Source organism: Vicugna pacos, chromosome 10 (genome assembly GCF_048564905.1).
Source record: "Vicugna pacos chromosome 10, VicPac4, whole genome shotgun sequence".
Classification (NCBI taxonomy): Eukaryota; Metazoa; Chordata; class Mammalia; order Artiodactyla; family Camelidae; genus Vicugna; species Vicugna pacos.
The window spans coordinates 70,765,872-70,782,615 of NC_132996.1; the positions used below are offsets into that span (position 1 = coordinate 70,765,872).

General features: G+C 56.8%; 1 protein-coding gene across 2 annotated transcripts in view; it reads left to right on the forward strand.

Moving 5' to 3' along the window:
• Positions 1 to 16,744, forward strand: part of LRP5 (LDL receptor related protein 5) — a 100,240-nt gene that overhangs the window by 45,241 nt on the left and 38,255 nt on the right. For both annotated transcript variants that reach the window (XM_072970464.1, XM_072970463.1), the window contains exons 6-7: positions 13,856 to 14,252; positions 15,433 to 15,604. In XM_072970464.1, the coding sequence (XP_072826565.1) occupies positions 13,856 to 14,252; positions 15,433 to 15,604 (569 nt within the window). The remainder of the gene's footprint in view (positions 1 to 13,855; positions 14,253 to 15,432; positions 15,605 to 16,744) is intronic.

A 16,744-nucleotide genomic window follows, 5' to 3' on the forward strand; every position in this document is an offset into this window, starting at 1 on the left:
TTTCTGTGCATCTTTCTCTGCTGTTTGACCACGCGTGTCTGTACACTTTGTCTGATGTTGTTGCAGGTGCATTTGCAACTATGAGGTATGTCTGCTTCCAAAACATGTGTTTCAGTGCCTGAAGAATAGTTTCTCAAGTGGGCATACCTCTGAACCATCTTCCCCTGTTGGGCAAGTCTGTTCTACTTGTGTTTTTGCAATTTCTGAGTGCTAGTGCCATGAGAGGGCCTTGGGACCTGGCCCTGGAGTTCGAGGGATCTGGATCGGCTGTCGGGTGCTGCCTGCCAAGCCCCGTGTTGGGCTGGTCAGTGATGTCTGCTCTGGGAGGGGAGGGCTGGCTAGATTCAGGGATGGCTGCTGTCCCTTCCCACTGTCGGTGTCTGGAGCCAGGCTGTGTGTCGACACTTGGGGAAGGAGAAGGGACGGGCACAGCTCCCCAAAAGGTGGCTCATGCAGTAGCACCTGCCCCGACAAGAGACCTTGTGCAGCCGCTTTTGTTAAGGGGCCCTGTGGGGCTCCTTCATGCATCAGTGTTCCAGGAATGGAGTGTGGGCAGAAATGGGGGTGTGAACTCTTAACTGAAGCTCAGAGTCATGGTCCTGAGAAGTTGTGCAGCTGGAGAAGCCTGGAGTTCCAGAAAGGACTTGCCCAGGCTGCCCTGGGGTACAAACAGCTATTGGTCATCTGGGGTGGGTGGTCCCTGGGGCCTTGTCACTCTGTGCCTCTCTTCATCTGCGAGATGAGGGGGGGGTCACAGACCACCCCCTGCCAGGGGAGCTGTGGCGGACCCTGTGCATTAACAGGAATTGAAAACACCGTGCAGGGTGCCTTGCGCATAGTAGGTGCACAGTGTATGGCAGCAGTGTCCACCATTCACATTGTTGGCATCTCATCGTCAGGCCCAAGGGCCTAGGTTTGCCTCTGTTGTCCAAGGGTCCTGCCGCCCCCTGGGGGAGGGCTGAGTTCTTTTCCAACCAGTAGAAGCAGGGCTGTAGGCCCCTTCCTAGTTTCCAGGAGCCAGAGCCTCCGAGCACTGGGGTTAAGCAATCTGCAGGCATTAACTGCGGGGGGAGGGGAAGGGGAAGGGCATATCAGAAGCAGCCTAGGGTGGGAGGGCTTCCTGGAGGAGGCAGCACCGGGGGCTGGAAGCTCTGTTGTGGAGAACTGACACCAACACCCACCAGAGCAACTGGCGGATTAGCAGCAAAGCTGCCCTTCCTGTCGGTGGTGGTGGTGGGGGCGGGGACCACAGTTCCCAGCCCCTTCAGTGAGGATGGCCAGCCCGCAGATGCTCCGTGATTCAGCTGCTTGGAACCACCTTTCCTGGTCTTGTTTTCGCCCCCCAGCTTTGAGGGACACTTTTACAAATAACTCAGTTGGAGAATGCCTAGTGCCAGGCAGAAAAACATTTTTGTTGTCGTTCTGAGGGGCCCTGCTTAGATGGGAGTGTGGGGCCAGGTGGGGGGTCTGCACAGAGGTGGGATTGGGGGAGCTTCTTTACACTGAGCCTGCATCTTTCTGCTTTTGCTCTGGATGCCCTGTCCAGGCTGTTAGGTCAGAAGGTGGGAACAGCCCCCAGAGAGACAAAAGGAATGGGACAGGACTCTTGTTTTACATAAGAATGTGACGGCTGGTCCCCGGCATTTTATGAGACTGGTTCCCACCCCCATTTGCTTCCCACGAATGCACAGGTTGGTTCTTGGGGCTCATGGCAGCTTCTGGAGCTCCTGCCCTGGACCTGTTGGAAGTTGAAGTGGTCCAGGGGCAGCTGGGGTGGGAAAAGTAAACAGTTTTCTACAAGTTGTAGTTGAAGTTGAGAAGAAACCCAGAAGCTTCTGAGAGTATTTCAAGGGTTTGCCACCAAGATGACTTTCTGGAAATTTGAGGTGGTTCTCAAACATCTCTGCGTATTTCTTCATCCCGTGGGATATGGGCATGAGTGAGAAATGGGTTCTGTCTGAGGCCTTTCTGTGTGTTCGGGGACAGACCTGGCGAGTCAGAGACGGTACCGTGAGTGAGGACCAAATGGGGCCAAGGGCTCCAGACTTCAGAGAAAGTGATGATTCCATGCGCAAACCGGGGGCTTGAGGATGTGATCTCCCGCCTGCCAGGTTCTATCCCCTGCCACAAAACATTGTGTTAAAGGAAAAGACACAGTCTTACCTGTCACCTGAGCAAGGTAGCCATTTCCTTTCCTTGGGCGGCCTTCCAGGTCATTGTGTAGTTTTACATCCGGTTGATGTAAATTATACGTGAAATGTGGATTTTGACTGCTGACAATGTGCAGGGAATCAAATGTGAAAACTGCCTGGAGATAGTAGTTGGTAACGCAAGGGTAAGATGAAGGAAATGAGACTCTGAATTCTATTGAATGTCACTGGCGGAGCTCTGTGTTCCTGGTGAGCAGAGGCCTGGGGCAGGACGCCTCGCCAGCTGGAAGGGAGCAGTGTCCGTGGAGGGCCACCAGCGCCCGGGAGAGTCTTCTGAGGCCAGCGTGTCCAGTGGGAGGTTGGAATTCAGGGGCTGGCTGTGGAGACCCTGGGATCACTTGGGGATCTCCTCTTGGCCATGGAATTGGTGAGGTCCAGTGTCCTGAGGTGGGGGTGGGGGTGTGGTGCAGGGCCGAGGCCCCGTGATGAGGGCTCAGGAGGTGGCCCTGGGCTAGAGGAAAGGCCTTCAGGAAAGACAGAGCTGGAGAAAGGCTATGCTGGTGCGACTTCTACTATTCCAGGGTGGAATGTGTCAGAGGTGACATTCACTACCTAGAACATGGCTGAGAGCCTGCCAGAGACTTCTGGGTGGTGAAGAAATTCGGTTTCAAGCAAACCCAGGATTTAGAGCAATTTTTAATCATGCAGTGACTTTCTACGTCCAGTCTTCATTTTGTGATACCTTAAGTTACGTCCCGGCGTGTGATCTTGGGAAAATGACTCAGCCTTTCTGTGCGTTAGTTTCCTAATCTGTAAAAAGGGATGATAAGAGTACCCAACTCATGGGGTTGTTGAAAGGAAGGCCTGGTGGCCCAGCAGATATGAGCTGTGCTTGAATTTGAACTTGAACTTGGAGCCAGGCAGGCAGTCTGATCTGATGGCAGGAGATCAATTCTTTCCTGGATATTTGGAATCAGAAATAGGTGTCGAGGCTGGGTGTTGCCAAGAGGAGCTGCGTGTGGGTGCAGGGTTGATGGGGAGCTGGTGGGAGACGGGCAGGAGAGTGAGGTGTGTGTCCTGGGTGTGCTGGGCGTGGGGATCTCCTTTCTGTGGGATGAAGGCCAGCGTTGGGCTGGATGGCATTCTGGGGCAGGGGCAGGGGCCGACTGTGTCAGAATTACTTGACCCCTATGTCACATCCCGGTTCCCCAGCCCCAGCAAACCAGAGTCTTCCCGATGGGAAAGGGTGTGGTAAGTGGGGGCTGCGTCTGCACGGGACACGTGCCCCCAGCAGGCTGCTGGGCAGCAGGTCAGGAGCCACCCGCACAGCTGGAAACATCTCAAGATTTGAAGCCAGGGCCTCAGGCATGACTTGCAGATTCCTGGGGCGCTCATCCCAGGCGTCTGACCTTTTCTGCTTCATGGAGCTGAAACTGGAGATGTTTTTGTGACGTGTGTGAATCCCAGCTTTTCCTGATTTTGAGTGAATGAGAGCCAGCCTTGTGCATGGGTCAGTGCTGTTCCCAAGGAAGGGGCTGAGACGGGGTGATGCTTGGACCCCACAAATGGGGGCCTGCGATGTCCTGTGCAAGGGTTCCCCGGGAACTGGAGGATGAAACGGGTGAATTCACTCTCTGCCGGGAGCTCTCTGAGCTGCAGTTTCCTCACCTGTGGAATGGGGAAACCAGAGGGTCCCTCCTTAGTGAGACTTGTCGAGGGGGTCAAAGGAGAGGCTGCGTGTTAAGTGCTTTCCACAATGCCTGTAGGGGTCCATGCAGACAGGATGGGAGACTCGGGACTCCCTGCCTTTGGGCTGAGGGGTGTCATGTACCATGGCCCTATGGGTGGGGTGATGCCCACTGGCTCTGCAGTGCACTGTCTCAGGTCCCCCAACCCCTCCTGAAGTGGCCCCAGGGAGGGTCCTGTAGGTTCTGAGACTTAGCAGGCCATCACAGCAAGTAGCCTCTCCTCTGCCCAGGCTCTGCTGGGGTCTGGGTGACTCTGGTCCCGGGAGGTGAGCGGGCCAGGAGCCTGTCCAGAGCCAGGCTGTGATCCCACGTGCCCTTCGCCCTCCAGCGCAGCCTCCCTGCCCCCTCCGAGCAGCCGCATAGACCGAGGTGCCCAGCTGGCTTTGGTTTTCCCCATGTTTTTCCAATTATGTGGAACGGGCTAAAAACAGCAGTAGCGGGGCCTTGTTTGGGAGTTACTACCACCGTCCAAGGAGGCTTGCCGCTGCCCTCTCTCCCAGCCCCCTCCAGTGGCCGGCCCTTGGTGGGACATGCCCTGTCGTTCTGACTTTCGTCCCTGGGCAGTCCTCATCACTGGGGGCTTCTGGACAGTGTGGCCCCCGGCTCGGGGCCTGACCAACCCAGGCAGGTGACCCATGGGCCCGTGTCCAGGGTGTGTGGCTTCCCGGCCCAGGGGTGGCCGGGCCGTGCTGGGGTGTCCTTCTCTGCCCTCCCCCAAGGCCTCTCCAGACAGGGCTGCCCGTCGGGATGGGCGGGAGGCGTGGGCTCAATGATTTATGGGTCCGCCTGCCACACCTCGCCAAGAAGGAGTTTTAACAGATGTTCGCAGGGACAGGAAACAAAACGACGGCGGGATGTGGCCGGTGGAGGCGGCGGGAGGAACAGAGGCGTCCAGTGTCGGGTCTGATGGGCAGACTGACAACTGGGCCCCTCACATCCATCCGTCTGTCCAGGAGGATTAGCCGAGGCTCAGGGCCAAGGAATAAGGGGTGCGTTTGTTCCCAGTCTTGCTGTCTTGTCACTTACCAGGGAAGTAGGTCGAAGGGAAAAGAAAGGAGGCCCTTGTGGCCGAGGCTGCTGCCGCCCGGGCTGTGATTGGCGTTGACTCTGCAAACAGAAGGCAGCTGCTGTTCTCAGCCATGGACCGTGAATTTTTAACAGCAAGAAAATCAGATTGCACAGTCCCAGGAAGTGGTGAAGCAGGCCCCAGCGCTAACTCTTTTTTCCTTTGGGAGACTGAGGCGTAACTTGCAGACAATGAAGTGCACAGGTTCTGATTAGCTTTGACAGCTGTGTGCATCTGCGTAACCACCACTCACTCCAGGTTAGAGTGCTTCCACCACCTGGAAAACTCCCTGGCAGGACCGTCCCCCACCCCCACCCCCACCCCCACCCCCCGGGCAGCCGCCGTCCTGACTTCTATCACCGCGGATTAGTTTTGCCTGTTCTGGAACATCACAGAAGTAGAACCCCACAGCATGTGTTCTTTTGTGTCTGAGTCTGAAGACTAAGTTTTAAATCTTAATAAAAGAGGGGAGGGGAGCATGCCGTATTCCTAGAAAGAGAAAACTGTCGCGGTGGGGCTGGGGCATAAGACAGACGACGGCTTCGGGGCGCGATGTGCTCCGTGGATGCCCGTGTCCAGTGGCTGCAGAGTGAGACTGTGGTCAGCCCCCAGCACTAGCCCTGTCCCTCCCAGCCTGTCCACTGTCCCCTTTGCTCCTGCAGCCCAGCTTCAGCCTGGCCCCAGGCCGGCCCCAGAGCTCTTTGGAGATAAGTTCCGGGCTCTCATAGTCCAGGCCCTGGTGGACCCGCCCCCACTGATGCTGCCCAGAGGAAGGCCCTGCTGTGCCAGCCCACCTGGCCACATGCCCCTTGTGCTCATCCTGGCTTTTGGTGATGACTGCAGATGCCCTGTCTGGGTTCCACTGACCGTACCTTTGTGTCTGTGACTTCTCCAACTCCATGTGCCCTGGGGGCTGTGACCAGAGGCCCCGGGTGTGCTGGATTGACACCTTGAGCTGCTGGCTTGTCATCAGAGACAAGGGCTCTTTTTCACTCTTAGCTCCTCTGAGAACCCCCCTTCTGAGCACCTGCCTCTGCCTTTGCCTGTGCTGTGCCCACGACCTGGGGCATCTCCCTGTGGCTCCTGACCTGATGTCCCTTCAGGCCTCCATTCAGACACTGCTGGTCCGTCTGGGAGTGTGTTATGCTCAGTTCCCACCTCCACAGGGAGGGAAGGAGGGATTCTGGCTTCCCATGGGACCATCGTCAGGCCCAGGGAGAGTGCTGGGAAAGTTGGTTCGTTGCCTTCAAGAGCATTTGCTGTGCAGGAGCTGGGGTTTATTGGTTGTTCTGGATCCAGGAATGACTCTGGTGACGGTGCCAAGAGGGGCCTCCCCATGTTCCTTCCTTGCCCCCTCCCCCCCGGGACTTGGTTTGGTGGGAATCAGAGCATCCAGTGTGGCCATGACCCTGATGAAAAGCAGGATCTTTGTGCCTCATTGACCTGGCAGTATCGGACAAGATCCTGTCTCTGAAAGTGCCTTGTAAACTGTAAGGTGCTGTACACTGGAGGTGGGTTGAACTGTGTGACCCTCAACCACTTTTGAGCTGCAGAGATGGCCTTTTCACATGGGTCAGCCTACGCTGTGCTTGTGGCCTCCGCGACCAGGGCAGGGCGGGTGTTCGCGACAGTAACATTTCTCGGGGGCTGCCAGGCAGGTGCACGTCTGAGCCCTGTGCTCACTGGAGCCTCGCAGGGCTGTCAAAGGGAGGGTCTGGGGCCACCCTGCCTCGAAAGCACAGGCAGTCAGAGCTCAAGGCCACAGAACAAGGGGCAGAGATGGGACTGGAACCTGGGCACAAAGGATCGGGGTCATTTATGGGATACTGGTGGTCCACCTGGGCTCAGAAAGGCACTCCGTGTGGGCTTTTTAAGAACTGAGCCAGGGACGCAGCCCCCCTCATGCAAGTCCCCAGCTGTGTGGTAGCTGCCGCCCCTACACCCCTACCTTTCAGGAGACTTGGCACCCACCTTGAATTTGCCCAGATGAGGGCACTTTATGTGTCTGTCTATGTCTCTCTCTGCCTCCCACCTCTTGGCCTGGGGCATGAGCCTTCATGGCGCATCTCTGCTCCTAGTTCAGCCAGGGATGGTTCCCTGGGTGTGTGTTCAACGCTACCAGGAAAGGGACTTGCTCTGGAGCTGTGGCCTTGAGCTTCGGGGCTTTGTCATGGGACCCTCTCAGCCTTGCTGGAGGCCTTCTCCACACCTGAGTCCTCCCTGGGAGGAGACAGGTCGGGTTACCTGCTCAGGGTCACTCAGGGAGGAAATGGGACTGGGGAGCCAAAGTCGGGTGTGCCCAGTGGGTGGTGGGCGGCCTCTGAGGGGCCTGGGGACAGGAGAGAAGGGGCTGGCTGCAGGGGATGGGGGGTCACAAGGCTGACCCTGACCTTGCCACTGTCCGCCCGCCCCAGGCCTCAGGGGAGAAGGGTGACATCCCGTTTTAGAGCTGTGCAGACCAGCCCAGACTCCAGGCCGGGGCACCTGCCTGGTGGTTCCTGGCGGGCTGCAGCCTTCCTGTGCCCTTGCTGGGAGGCGCGGGGTAGGCCGTGTGGGTGGACAGCTGCCTGGGCCTCAGGTTTCCAGCAGGGCCAGCGCCTGGCCCAGCCACTTCCTCTGTGCATTGTGACCCTGTGGTCACTCGGCGTGCTTTCCTGGGCCAAGGTGCCGTGCTGTGGTCTCCATGTTTGTCCAGCCACTCACCCCAGGGGGCCAGTGGGGAAAATCAGTTGCTAAAAAACAAAAGTAAGCTGGCTGCCTGCCAGCTGGAGTGCTGTTCATGGCCTTGGGAACTGTAGAGTGGAGAGCAGCCTGTGCCAGGACCCGACTCTGCTCACGTGACTCCCGGCCTGGGCCCGGAGCAAGGTCGGTTGTGCCTCCTGTGGGGTGGCCAAGGGAAACGGGCTCAGGAGACCCCAGAGCTGGGACCAGGGCTGCGGACACGCCAGGGAGGCTGTTTTCTCCTGTCCCCAGCATGAGAAGGAGTCGTGGGGGGGGTGGCGCCGGCCTTGGGGGAACCTTGTGGCATGAGCCTCCCAGCAGGGGGGGGCTGGTCCTTCCCATGGAGGGTCGTGACCTTGGAGCTGCAGCTGGCTCAGTCAGGGATGGTTGTGATGTCTAACCTGTCTGGTGGGTTCAAGGGCCCTGTCTCTTTCGTCTGTGCTGATCTGGTCCAACCACGCTCTGAGATGTGCTGCTATTGTCCATTTTGAAAACACCCTGTCCCCACACTGGGCCATGGAGGGGATTGACCGTGAGGTCCTTCCAGGTCGGTCCCCTGCCTGGGGTGACCACCAGCAGGTTTCCTCCTGGGCTGTCAGGCGCTGGGGGTTCTTCTACCCCATCCCTTCTTTCTGTTTTCTTCCCACCCAAACATCTCGGAACCTGGAGGCTAAATATATTGCCTTCGGTGGCAACCAGGGGGGGCAGGTCGTTCATTGCCCCCAGGTCACCCAGTAAGAAAGACTCCGTGGGTCCCCAGAGTCCAGACCCACCTGCCCACCTAGACTCTGAGATTGTCAAAGGACAAACCCATGCATCCATCTTTTAAAGCCTTGTTTTTTTTCTTATTATGAAGTAACATTTGTGTTCAGTGTAGAAAGGCAAACATAAAAAAAAACTGGAGGAAATAAAAAGCACCCGTAATTTGGTCACCCGGATATAGCCACTGTTAACGTTTTGAGGTGTTTCTTGTACTTTTTTCTGTGCACACATCCAGCCCTCTTTTTGCGTGATTTGTTCACATCACAGGGCAGCGCCATGATGTGGTGCCGTCGAGGAAGCTCACGCTGGGACAGTCCCCTGGGAGGTGGGGATGTGCTGCCCCCACGCTGAGCATCAAATAGTCCTGGTTTTTTTTGGTTTTGGTTTTTAATTTTTTAATTATTTTTTTTCAAACAGTCTTTTGACGGAGCCGTTAGTGACGGGCCTCTCACTCCGACGTGCATGTTACCAAGAAGTGAAGCATTTTTCATGTTTATTGGTTGTTTTTTCTTCTGTTAATTTGTTTCTATGATCTTTGCCTATTTATTATTGCGATCTGGGTGGGGTTTTTTTTATTGATTTGTATACTTTTTAACTTTGAAAAACTAAACAGACTTTATTTTTTAGAGTGGTTTTAGGTTTATAGAAAAGTTGGGGGCTCCTGAGAGCCCCTCTGCAGCCACCCTCCCTCCTGGCACAGTTCCCTTGTCACTGGAATTTATTTCTAATATTGTAAAAGTCACACGTACTTCCCATACAAGGGTTGGAACCCCCACCCATGGCCCAAGTGGCCCTGTTTTTGTGCAGCCAAGGGCAAAAAATGGTTTTTACACTTATACCTGTTTGAAAGAAAATCAAATTGTGACCTGGGAAAATGATAGGAAATTCAGATTTTAGTGGCCACACATAAGTTTTTTTCTTGAAGAGGGCAGGTAAGTAGGGTCTTATTGATTGATTTATTTTAGTGGAGGCACTGGGGCCTGAACCCAGGACCTCGGCATGCTAAGCATGTGCTCTACCACTGAGCTATACCCTCCCCCCCGACACATGATGTTTGGTTTGAACACCTTTGCTTTCAGGCTGCAATGGTGGGGCCCAGGCATTGGGAGAAATGGCCGTGGCCTGCAAAGCCTAGAGCATTTGCCGTCCAGCCCTTAACAGAAAGTGCACAGACCCCCGCTGGAGACTGGCAGGCAGGTCGGAATCATCCAGAGATAACACTGTGGGCGTTCACGTGAGGGGTTTCCTGCTGGCTTTTGTTCCTGGGTGGCCCTGCCTGTCAGACGCAGGTAGGCTCAGCTGCTCAGCTTTCTGCACGCGGAAGGTCTTCAGGGAAGAGTCATGGCCTGCGGGACAACTCCAACTTTCGGGGGGCACTCAGCCTCTGAGCTCAGATCAGATCCCTGGGGTAGGGGGCAGTTGAGGGTCAGCCCTGTTCCTGCCCACTGGGCTGCAGGGCAGTCCCTTCTGTCTGGAGTTCCCTCCCTTGAACCTGTCCTTCTGTGGCATCTTTCCCCTTGCCCTCTGCTCCCCACCTGTTGGGAGTTGAATTGTGTTCCCTGCAAAAGACATGTTCAAGTCCCAACCACGAGAACCTGTGAATGTGACCTTATTTGGAAGTAGGTTCTTTGCAGGTGTAACCAGGTTAAAATGAGGTCCTTCTGGGTTAGGATGGGCCCTAAGCCCAGTGACTGGTCATCTTACAAGAGGGAGATTTGGACACAGACACGCAGGGGAGGAGGTCGTGTGAAGACGGAGGCAGAGATTGGATGGATGCAGCCACAAACCAAGGAATGGCAGGGATTGCCGGCAGCCACCTGAAGCTGGGAGAGGCAGGAAAGACTCTCCCCAGAGCCTTCAGAGAGAGCACAGCCCTGCCCACACCTTGATTTCTGATTTCTGGCCTCTGGGACAGTGAGGGAATCAGTCTCTGCTGATACAAGCCACCCAGTTAGTTTGTGGTGATGAGTTCCTGCAACGCAGTGCTTTCCTGCGTCTCCTTGTCTGTGTGCTCGTGGGCCTGGCACAGGGACGCTGCCCTGTGATGGACGGTGGCTTGGTCTGGATGGATGTGGGGAGGGAGGGAGGGTGTTGAACTGGATGTGTCCGTGGCATTGGGCCATCCTTCCAGGCTGCTTTTCCGCTTTGGGGAGAGCACTCTGCCAGGAAAGCTGTGCCCCGTGCCCTGCGCTCGGCCCTGAGGCAGGGATGCTCCCCTCTTTCCTGCGCGCGCGCATGTGAGCAGCGGGGAAGGGGAGGGGTCAGGAGCCCGCCTGGAGGAGGCTCCAGGGACCGCTGCCTGGCCAGCGGGGGAAGGTTTCACTTTTCTTTGGCAGCACTATGGGGCAGGCTATTTGTTGAAACAACCCCAAAGAAAACCATTTGACCAAACTGTTAGTTTCTAAACAGTTTCCTTCCCTGATGTTTAAACAAACTTCTCTCCAGGCTCTGTGTCTGGTCCCAGGGAGGGGGTTGGCCTCTCCGGTCATGGCCCTGCATGACCCGAGGCCAGGCTGCGCTTGGAGCTCGTTACCGACACCCCTGCGGCTGTGCCCGCTGGCCTGGCCCTGGACAGAGTGCCCCACGGCCCCTGCTGGGCACCGCCAGCTCAGACCTTCAGGCAGCCGGGCCGGCCGTGGCCCTCTCCCGGGGGTCAGGTCTCTGCGTTTTTCTCAACAAAGCTTAAGTAAAAACCTCAAAGGCTCTCAGCCTTGGGGGTATCAGAGACCCACCCTTTGGGGTCAGTTAACACGGACACACTTATCCCAGCATTTAATTACTGCCTCAGCTAGAGATGGGACTTTGAGGGATGCTGATAATGGGGTGCCCTGATGGTGGGGTGTGCTCGAGGCTTTGTACTGCCCTGGTTTCCAGAGCGCCGGGGCCTAGCATGCTTCGCCCTGGTGGCTCTGTGCCCACTGGGCACATTCTGTTGGAATCTGTGTGGTCACAGTCATGTGACTCCCAGAGGCTCTTGCAGCTGGAGGCCAGACCCCCAGTCTCAGCCAGTCTCCTTCATGGGCACTGTAACACCAGCTTTGCTTCCTAGCTCTGATTTATTAACAGTCTTGCTCTCTGAAGGGCCCTGCCCTGTGACCCCAGGAGCAATATGGGGCCAGTTCTTACCTCTGTTCTTTCCAACCCCGCACCTGGTCCAGGGCCTGGCTGAAAGCAGCTGCCCATAAAGATACTGATGGGGTAACTGAGCCGGTTCGGCCAGCTCATCAACCTTGGGCTCCCTGCGTGTGCCAGCTCCAGGGAATGAGGTGTTCTTGGTACCTTATTTTCTTACTTGCTGCTGTGTGTCTCTGGGTTGGGAGCTTAACCTCTCTGTGCACCAGGCTCCTTCTCAGTAAATGGGGGCCTGCTCATACCTAGGGGTTGGTGTGATGATCCTGCTGTTTCGGGTGATTGTGCCTGGAGGATCATGGGAACGGGGATGAGTGAAACAGGTTCACAGTGTGTTTGGGGACCGCATGTGGGGTCCCATCGGGAACCAGCATCCTCTATGGACTTGTGGTGCCAGTACTGCTTGAGATCAAGTTTGACATACTCTCTTCCATCCTGCACAGTGAGGCTGCCCCCAGCCTCCTCAGAAAGCTTTGCATGTGCCGTCTTAGACAGAGCTTTTCCTGGCCATGCCCTTGGGGGCTCCCTCCCTGGCTCCCCGTGGTGACAGATTAAGACCTTCCGTAGAGTTTGGTTTATGGTCCGCTTGATGTCAGAGCTAGACGTGGACTCAGGCAGCATCGGGTTGGGCTGATTCTTTGCTATAGGGGAGGAAGCCAAGGCCCAGAGAGGGCTAGGGACAGGCTCAAAGTCACACAGCAGGGTAGAGGGCCACAAGGTTTCTGCCTTGAATTCTCCCTGCTTGTCCTGGGACGTTGGCACCTGCACTGGGCCTGGCCCTGTGCTGGGGGCTGTGGAGATCAAAGGAGGCATGTGCTAGAATCCCAAAATGAACCAGTAAGGGCAGTGCCCAAGCAGAGGGACAGATAGCTTGTGTGTTTGTGTGTGTGTGTATGTGTGGTCAGTTCATACACTTGGGAGGGGAGGCAGGGACAGCTTCCTGGAGGAGGAGGAGGCCTGTCACCTGGGCCTTGAAAAATGGGCCAGATGTCACTAGAACACTTTGTCAGGAGCCCAGAGGAAGACATTCAGTTGAAATTCAGAATTCCCCTCCTCTGCCTCCAGCACACCAAATCAGGACTTGCACAAACACCTCTTACTAAATCTGAATTTGCATCTCGGAGGTTTCCAATATAGCCAGGTGCTTTGGGCACCTTCCAAGCACTGCCTGCCACCTCCCTTCCTGCCGCCTGCCTCAGTTTCCCCAGCCCTGGGCTCCGGAAGCCACTGGTGTTCGAGTGCGCCCTCTAGTGGAGGAATCAGACTGTGAACCCTGGGCCCTGGAGCAGGAGTGTCAGGAGGAGGTCCCTGCCTTTACTTGAGATGTGGGGCAGGGGGCCCCGGAACCACTCTGCAAAACACCGGGTTCCTAGGCTGCACCCTGGTGGCAAGAAGCTGGCCCCAGGGTGCAGGAGACCTTCTGTTGTGTGAAGCCTGTGGCTGAACCAGGCACTGAGGAGACTGGGCAGTTGGCTGCAGAGTCCAGGCCTGGGGGCTTCGGCAGGAGGGAGATGCTGGGCCGGTTCCATCCTGGTCCCCATCCCTCACTGCTGCGCGACTTCATATGGGTCCTTCCCCATTTGCCTTTCATTAAACCAGAGGCCCCAAAGTGCCGGAGGTGGTCTCTGAGCCTGATCTTCTTGCTTCTGTGGGTCCTCGAGACCAGAACAGGCCAGAATGAAGGTGTGGATGGTTGCCCAGATCTGGGGGAGCGGACCCCACCCTGACCCTGGCAGCCTCCAGAGGTGTTCAGGTCAGGGCTAGCCAGCACCCCCGGGGCCCCTGCATGTGGGTCTTTCTGCTAGAAGTTCTGATGAATCCCAGGGCAGATCCAGGACAGAGTCAAATGTGTCTTGCTCAGGGCAGATTATGCTCAGAGACAGAAATGGCCTTGGCCATTGGTTTATGTAACAGGCTCACTGCAGGAATTACAATTTTATAACCATAATAGTTCACAAACCAATACCGGATAGACTATGTCTCTTAATAAGTCAATAAGGAAGTAACAGGGGTGGGGGGTATAGCTCACTGGTGGAGTTCCTGCTTAGTGTACATGTAAGATGGTGACATAAATAGCTCCAGCCTCATGGAGCTCTTTGGAGAATGAACTAGTGACCGTGGAGGAAGGCCTCGTCCAACATTACCTAACATCATCTGTGATTGCCAGGAAGCCCCCAGGTACCTGGCCAAGCCCCTCCCTGGCCGTGCCCACTGTGGGCCCAGTCTCCTCTCCTGCCACTGGCCCCTGACCCCTGACCCCACTGCTCATGTGTCCGCAGGGGCCGAGGAGGTGCTGCTGCTGGCCCGGCGGACAGACCTGCGGAGAATCTCGCTGGACACACCGGACTTCACCGACATTGTGCTGCAGGTGGACGACATCCGGCACGCCATCGCCATCGACTACGACCCGCTGGAGGGCTACGTGTACTGGACGGATGACGAGGTGCGTGCCATCCGCAGGGCGTACCTGGACGGGTCAGGGGCGCAGACGCTGGTCAACACTGAGATCAACGACCCCGATGGCATCGCTGTGGACTGGGTGGCCCGCAACCTCTACTGGACGGACACGGGCACCGACCGCATCGAGGTCACACGCCTCAACGGCACCTCTCGCAAGATCCTGGTGTCCGAGGACCTGGACGAGCCCCGTGCCATCGTGCTGCACCCCGTGATGGGGTAAGGCTGGGGTGGGGGGCCTCCCCACCTGGCCGAACAGGAGTGAGGGGCTGGTGGTTCTGGGGCTTTCTCCTGTGTCAGGATGAAGCAGGTGGCTGGGCCCTGCTCTCAGTGCTCTGGGTCAGGAGAACTTGCATTTCTAACAAGCTCCCAAGTGATTTGCTCATCTGGGGACCAGACTTTGAGAAGCTCTGATGCGGAGCTTGGTTACATCTATAGAAAACCCTGGAGGCCTTGGATAAGTCATTTCCCCTGGGCTTCAATCTCCCCACCTATAAGATGGAGCCGTCCACTGGGGTGATTTCTGGGCTCACGGTGGTAACAAGAGTGATGGCCACCGTGCACTTACTACACCTGGGCTGGGTCTCTGCCAAGCCCACTCCACGCAGCAAGCTCCTTTTTCTCCTTCTCTTACCCTGTGGTGTGGGTACAGTTGTACATTGGAGGAAGCTGAAGACCAGAGAGGTTAATGGACTTGCCCAAGGTCACACAGCTAGGAGGCTGAGATTGGACCTGGCAGTGTGGTTCCAACTTTCCTTCTTAGGATTCTCTGAAAACTGGGAGCTTGTCAGTCAGTGGAGGAGCCTCTCTGAGGCCCCCCGCAGCTCAGAGGGTTGTGGCTGAGCGCCTTCCTGTGCATGGGGGGCGTCCCAGCCCCGAGTGTGAGAATCCCAGGAGGTGGGATGGGGTCAGGCCCACGGGTGAGAGAGGAGAGGGTGGCCACTGTGTTCGCTGTGCTTAGGGCCCAGCTCTGGCAGCTCTCTCTGAAAAGTGCTGAAGCCGCAGCCCAGAGCGACCCTCCCCGCCCCCAGGATGTCACTTTGCTCCCTGGGGCCGCAGAGGGCACGTAGCCCGCTTTGCTTTTTGCACATGGGAGCCCTTCAGCTACTTGAAGGAGAGTCTACTCTGCCTCTTCCTCCCTCTATGCCCTCGGCCCCGCCAGCCCCGGGTCCCTTGGCAGGGCGTCTGCTGTCTTGAGTCCAGGGGCCTCCTGTGGTTAAGCCCCTACTGTTCTGGTGGAGCCCCTGGTCCTGCCCATGGGGCTCGTTGCTCGTCATCCCATCGGCCTATATTCCCCGAGCACCTCCCGTGTGATGGGGGAGGGCGCTGTTCTCAGTCCCGGGGATGCAGCTGGGATAAGACAGATGGACAGTGTCACAGACATGTGCTTCTTCTCCAGCCTCATGTACTGGACAGACTGGGGAGAAAACCCCAAAATCGAGTGCGCCAACCTGGATGGGCAGGAGCGGCATGTCCTGGTGAATACCTCCCTCGGCTGGCCCAACGGCTTGGCTCTGGACCTGCAGGAGGGAAAGCTCTACTGGGGAGATGCCAAGACGGACAAAATCGAGGTGAGTCATCCCAACAGTTTGCGAAGCTGTTCGGTGCAGGTGGCGCAGCCGGGCAGTCCCTGGGCCCTGAGCTTCTCCAGGAGGCCGGGCCTGGCCGCCCCTGCAGCCAGTCCTACGTCTCAGGGGAGCATCAGATGCATGCCCGGCTCTGCTGTTTGGCCGGACAGACTTCCTGAGATGCATTTCTGACACACGGAATGTGTGTGGCTGAGTTAATAGCACTAGGATGCATGTGGTTACGTAGGATGTTGTCACGGTGGGGCTGCACAGGGCACACTGGCACCCTCTGAACTACTGGTGCAACTTCTGGTGAGTCTTAACCTGTTTCAAAATACGAAGTCCCAGTAAAAGAAATAAATAACGCTTACCACCACCCGGCTCAAGACATAAAACATTATCCATGAAGCTGATGCCAGAGGTAACCGCCATCCCCAATTTGGCGATTCGTTCACCTGCATTAAAAGACGTTTTCTTTTACCACGTGGGTGTCACCATGAGCGGTACACAGGCTTGTTCTGCGTGACCTCCCACAATGACAGTGGTGTCCCGTATGTGTTCTTTGGCAACTTGCTTTTTGTGCTCAGGTGTGTTTTGTGAGGTGCTATTGACCACATGGTGGTTAAATTTATCCCTGACGTTCCTGCCTCTCCTCGGCGTGTATGCCTCCCTCAGACACGTTACTCAAACCTTTGGGTCAGGCCACCAGCCCAGGTGCAGAAGTCCCTGCTGGGGTCGCCGGGGATTCTGAGGGTTTCAAGGGGAACAGCTGAGGTCAGGGTCCGCGTTTCCTTTCCTGAGGGCACAGTCAGACTCCAGGTGGGAGGGACGGTCAGGGGAGGTCTCGGCCAGGTTGCCACCTCGACGGGGCGTGCTTTCCGCAGTGGTGATGTCCCTGAGAGTTTATGCCCAAGACAGTGGAACAGCCAGGCCAGATGCTAAGGAGCCTGAGCATATTTCTTGGGCATGTCTTGCCGAGTTGCCTTTGATGGGAGAAAGTTCAGGGTGGCTGTGCACGTGGCCCGGCCTGGGAGCCAAGCGGAGGCGCCGGCAGGAGGGAGTGCCGCCCGGTAGTGGACGGGCTTTCCCTTTGAAGAGGACATCGCTCAGGCTCCCCAGCTCCTCCTGCCCGTGCCCAGGGAG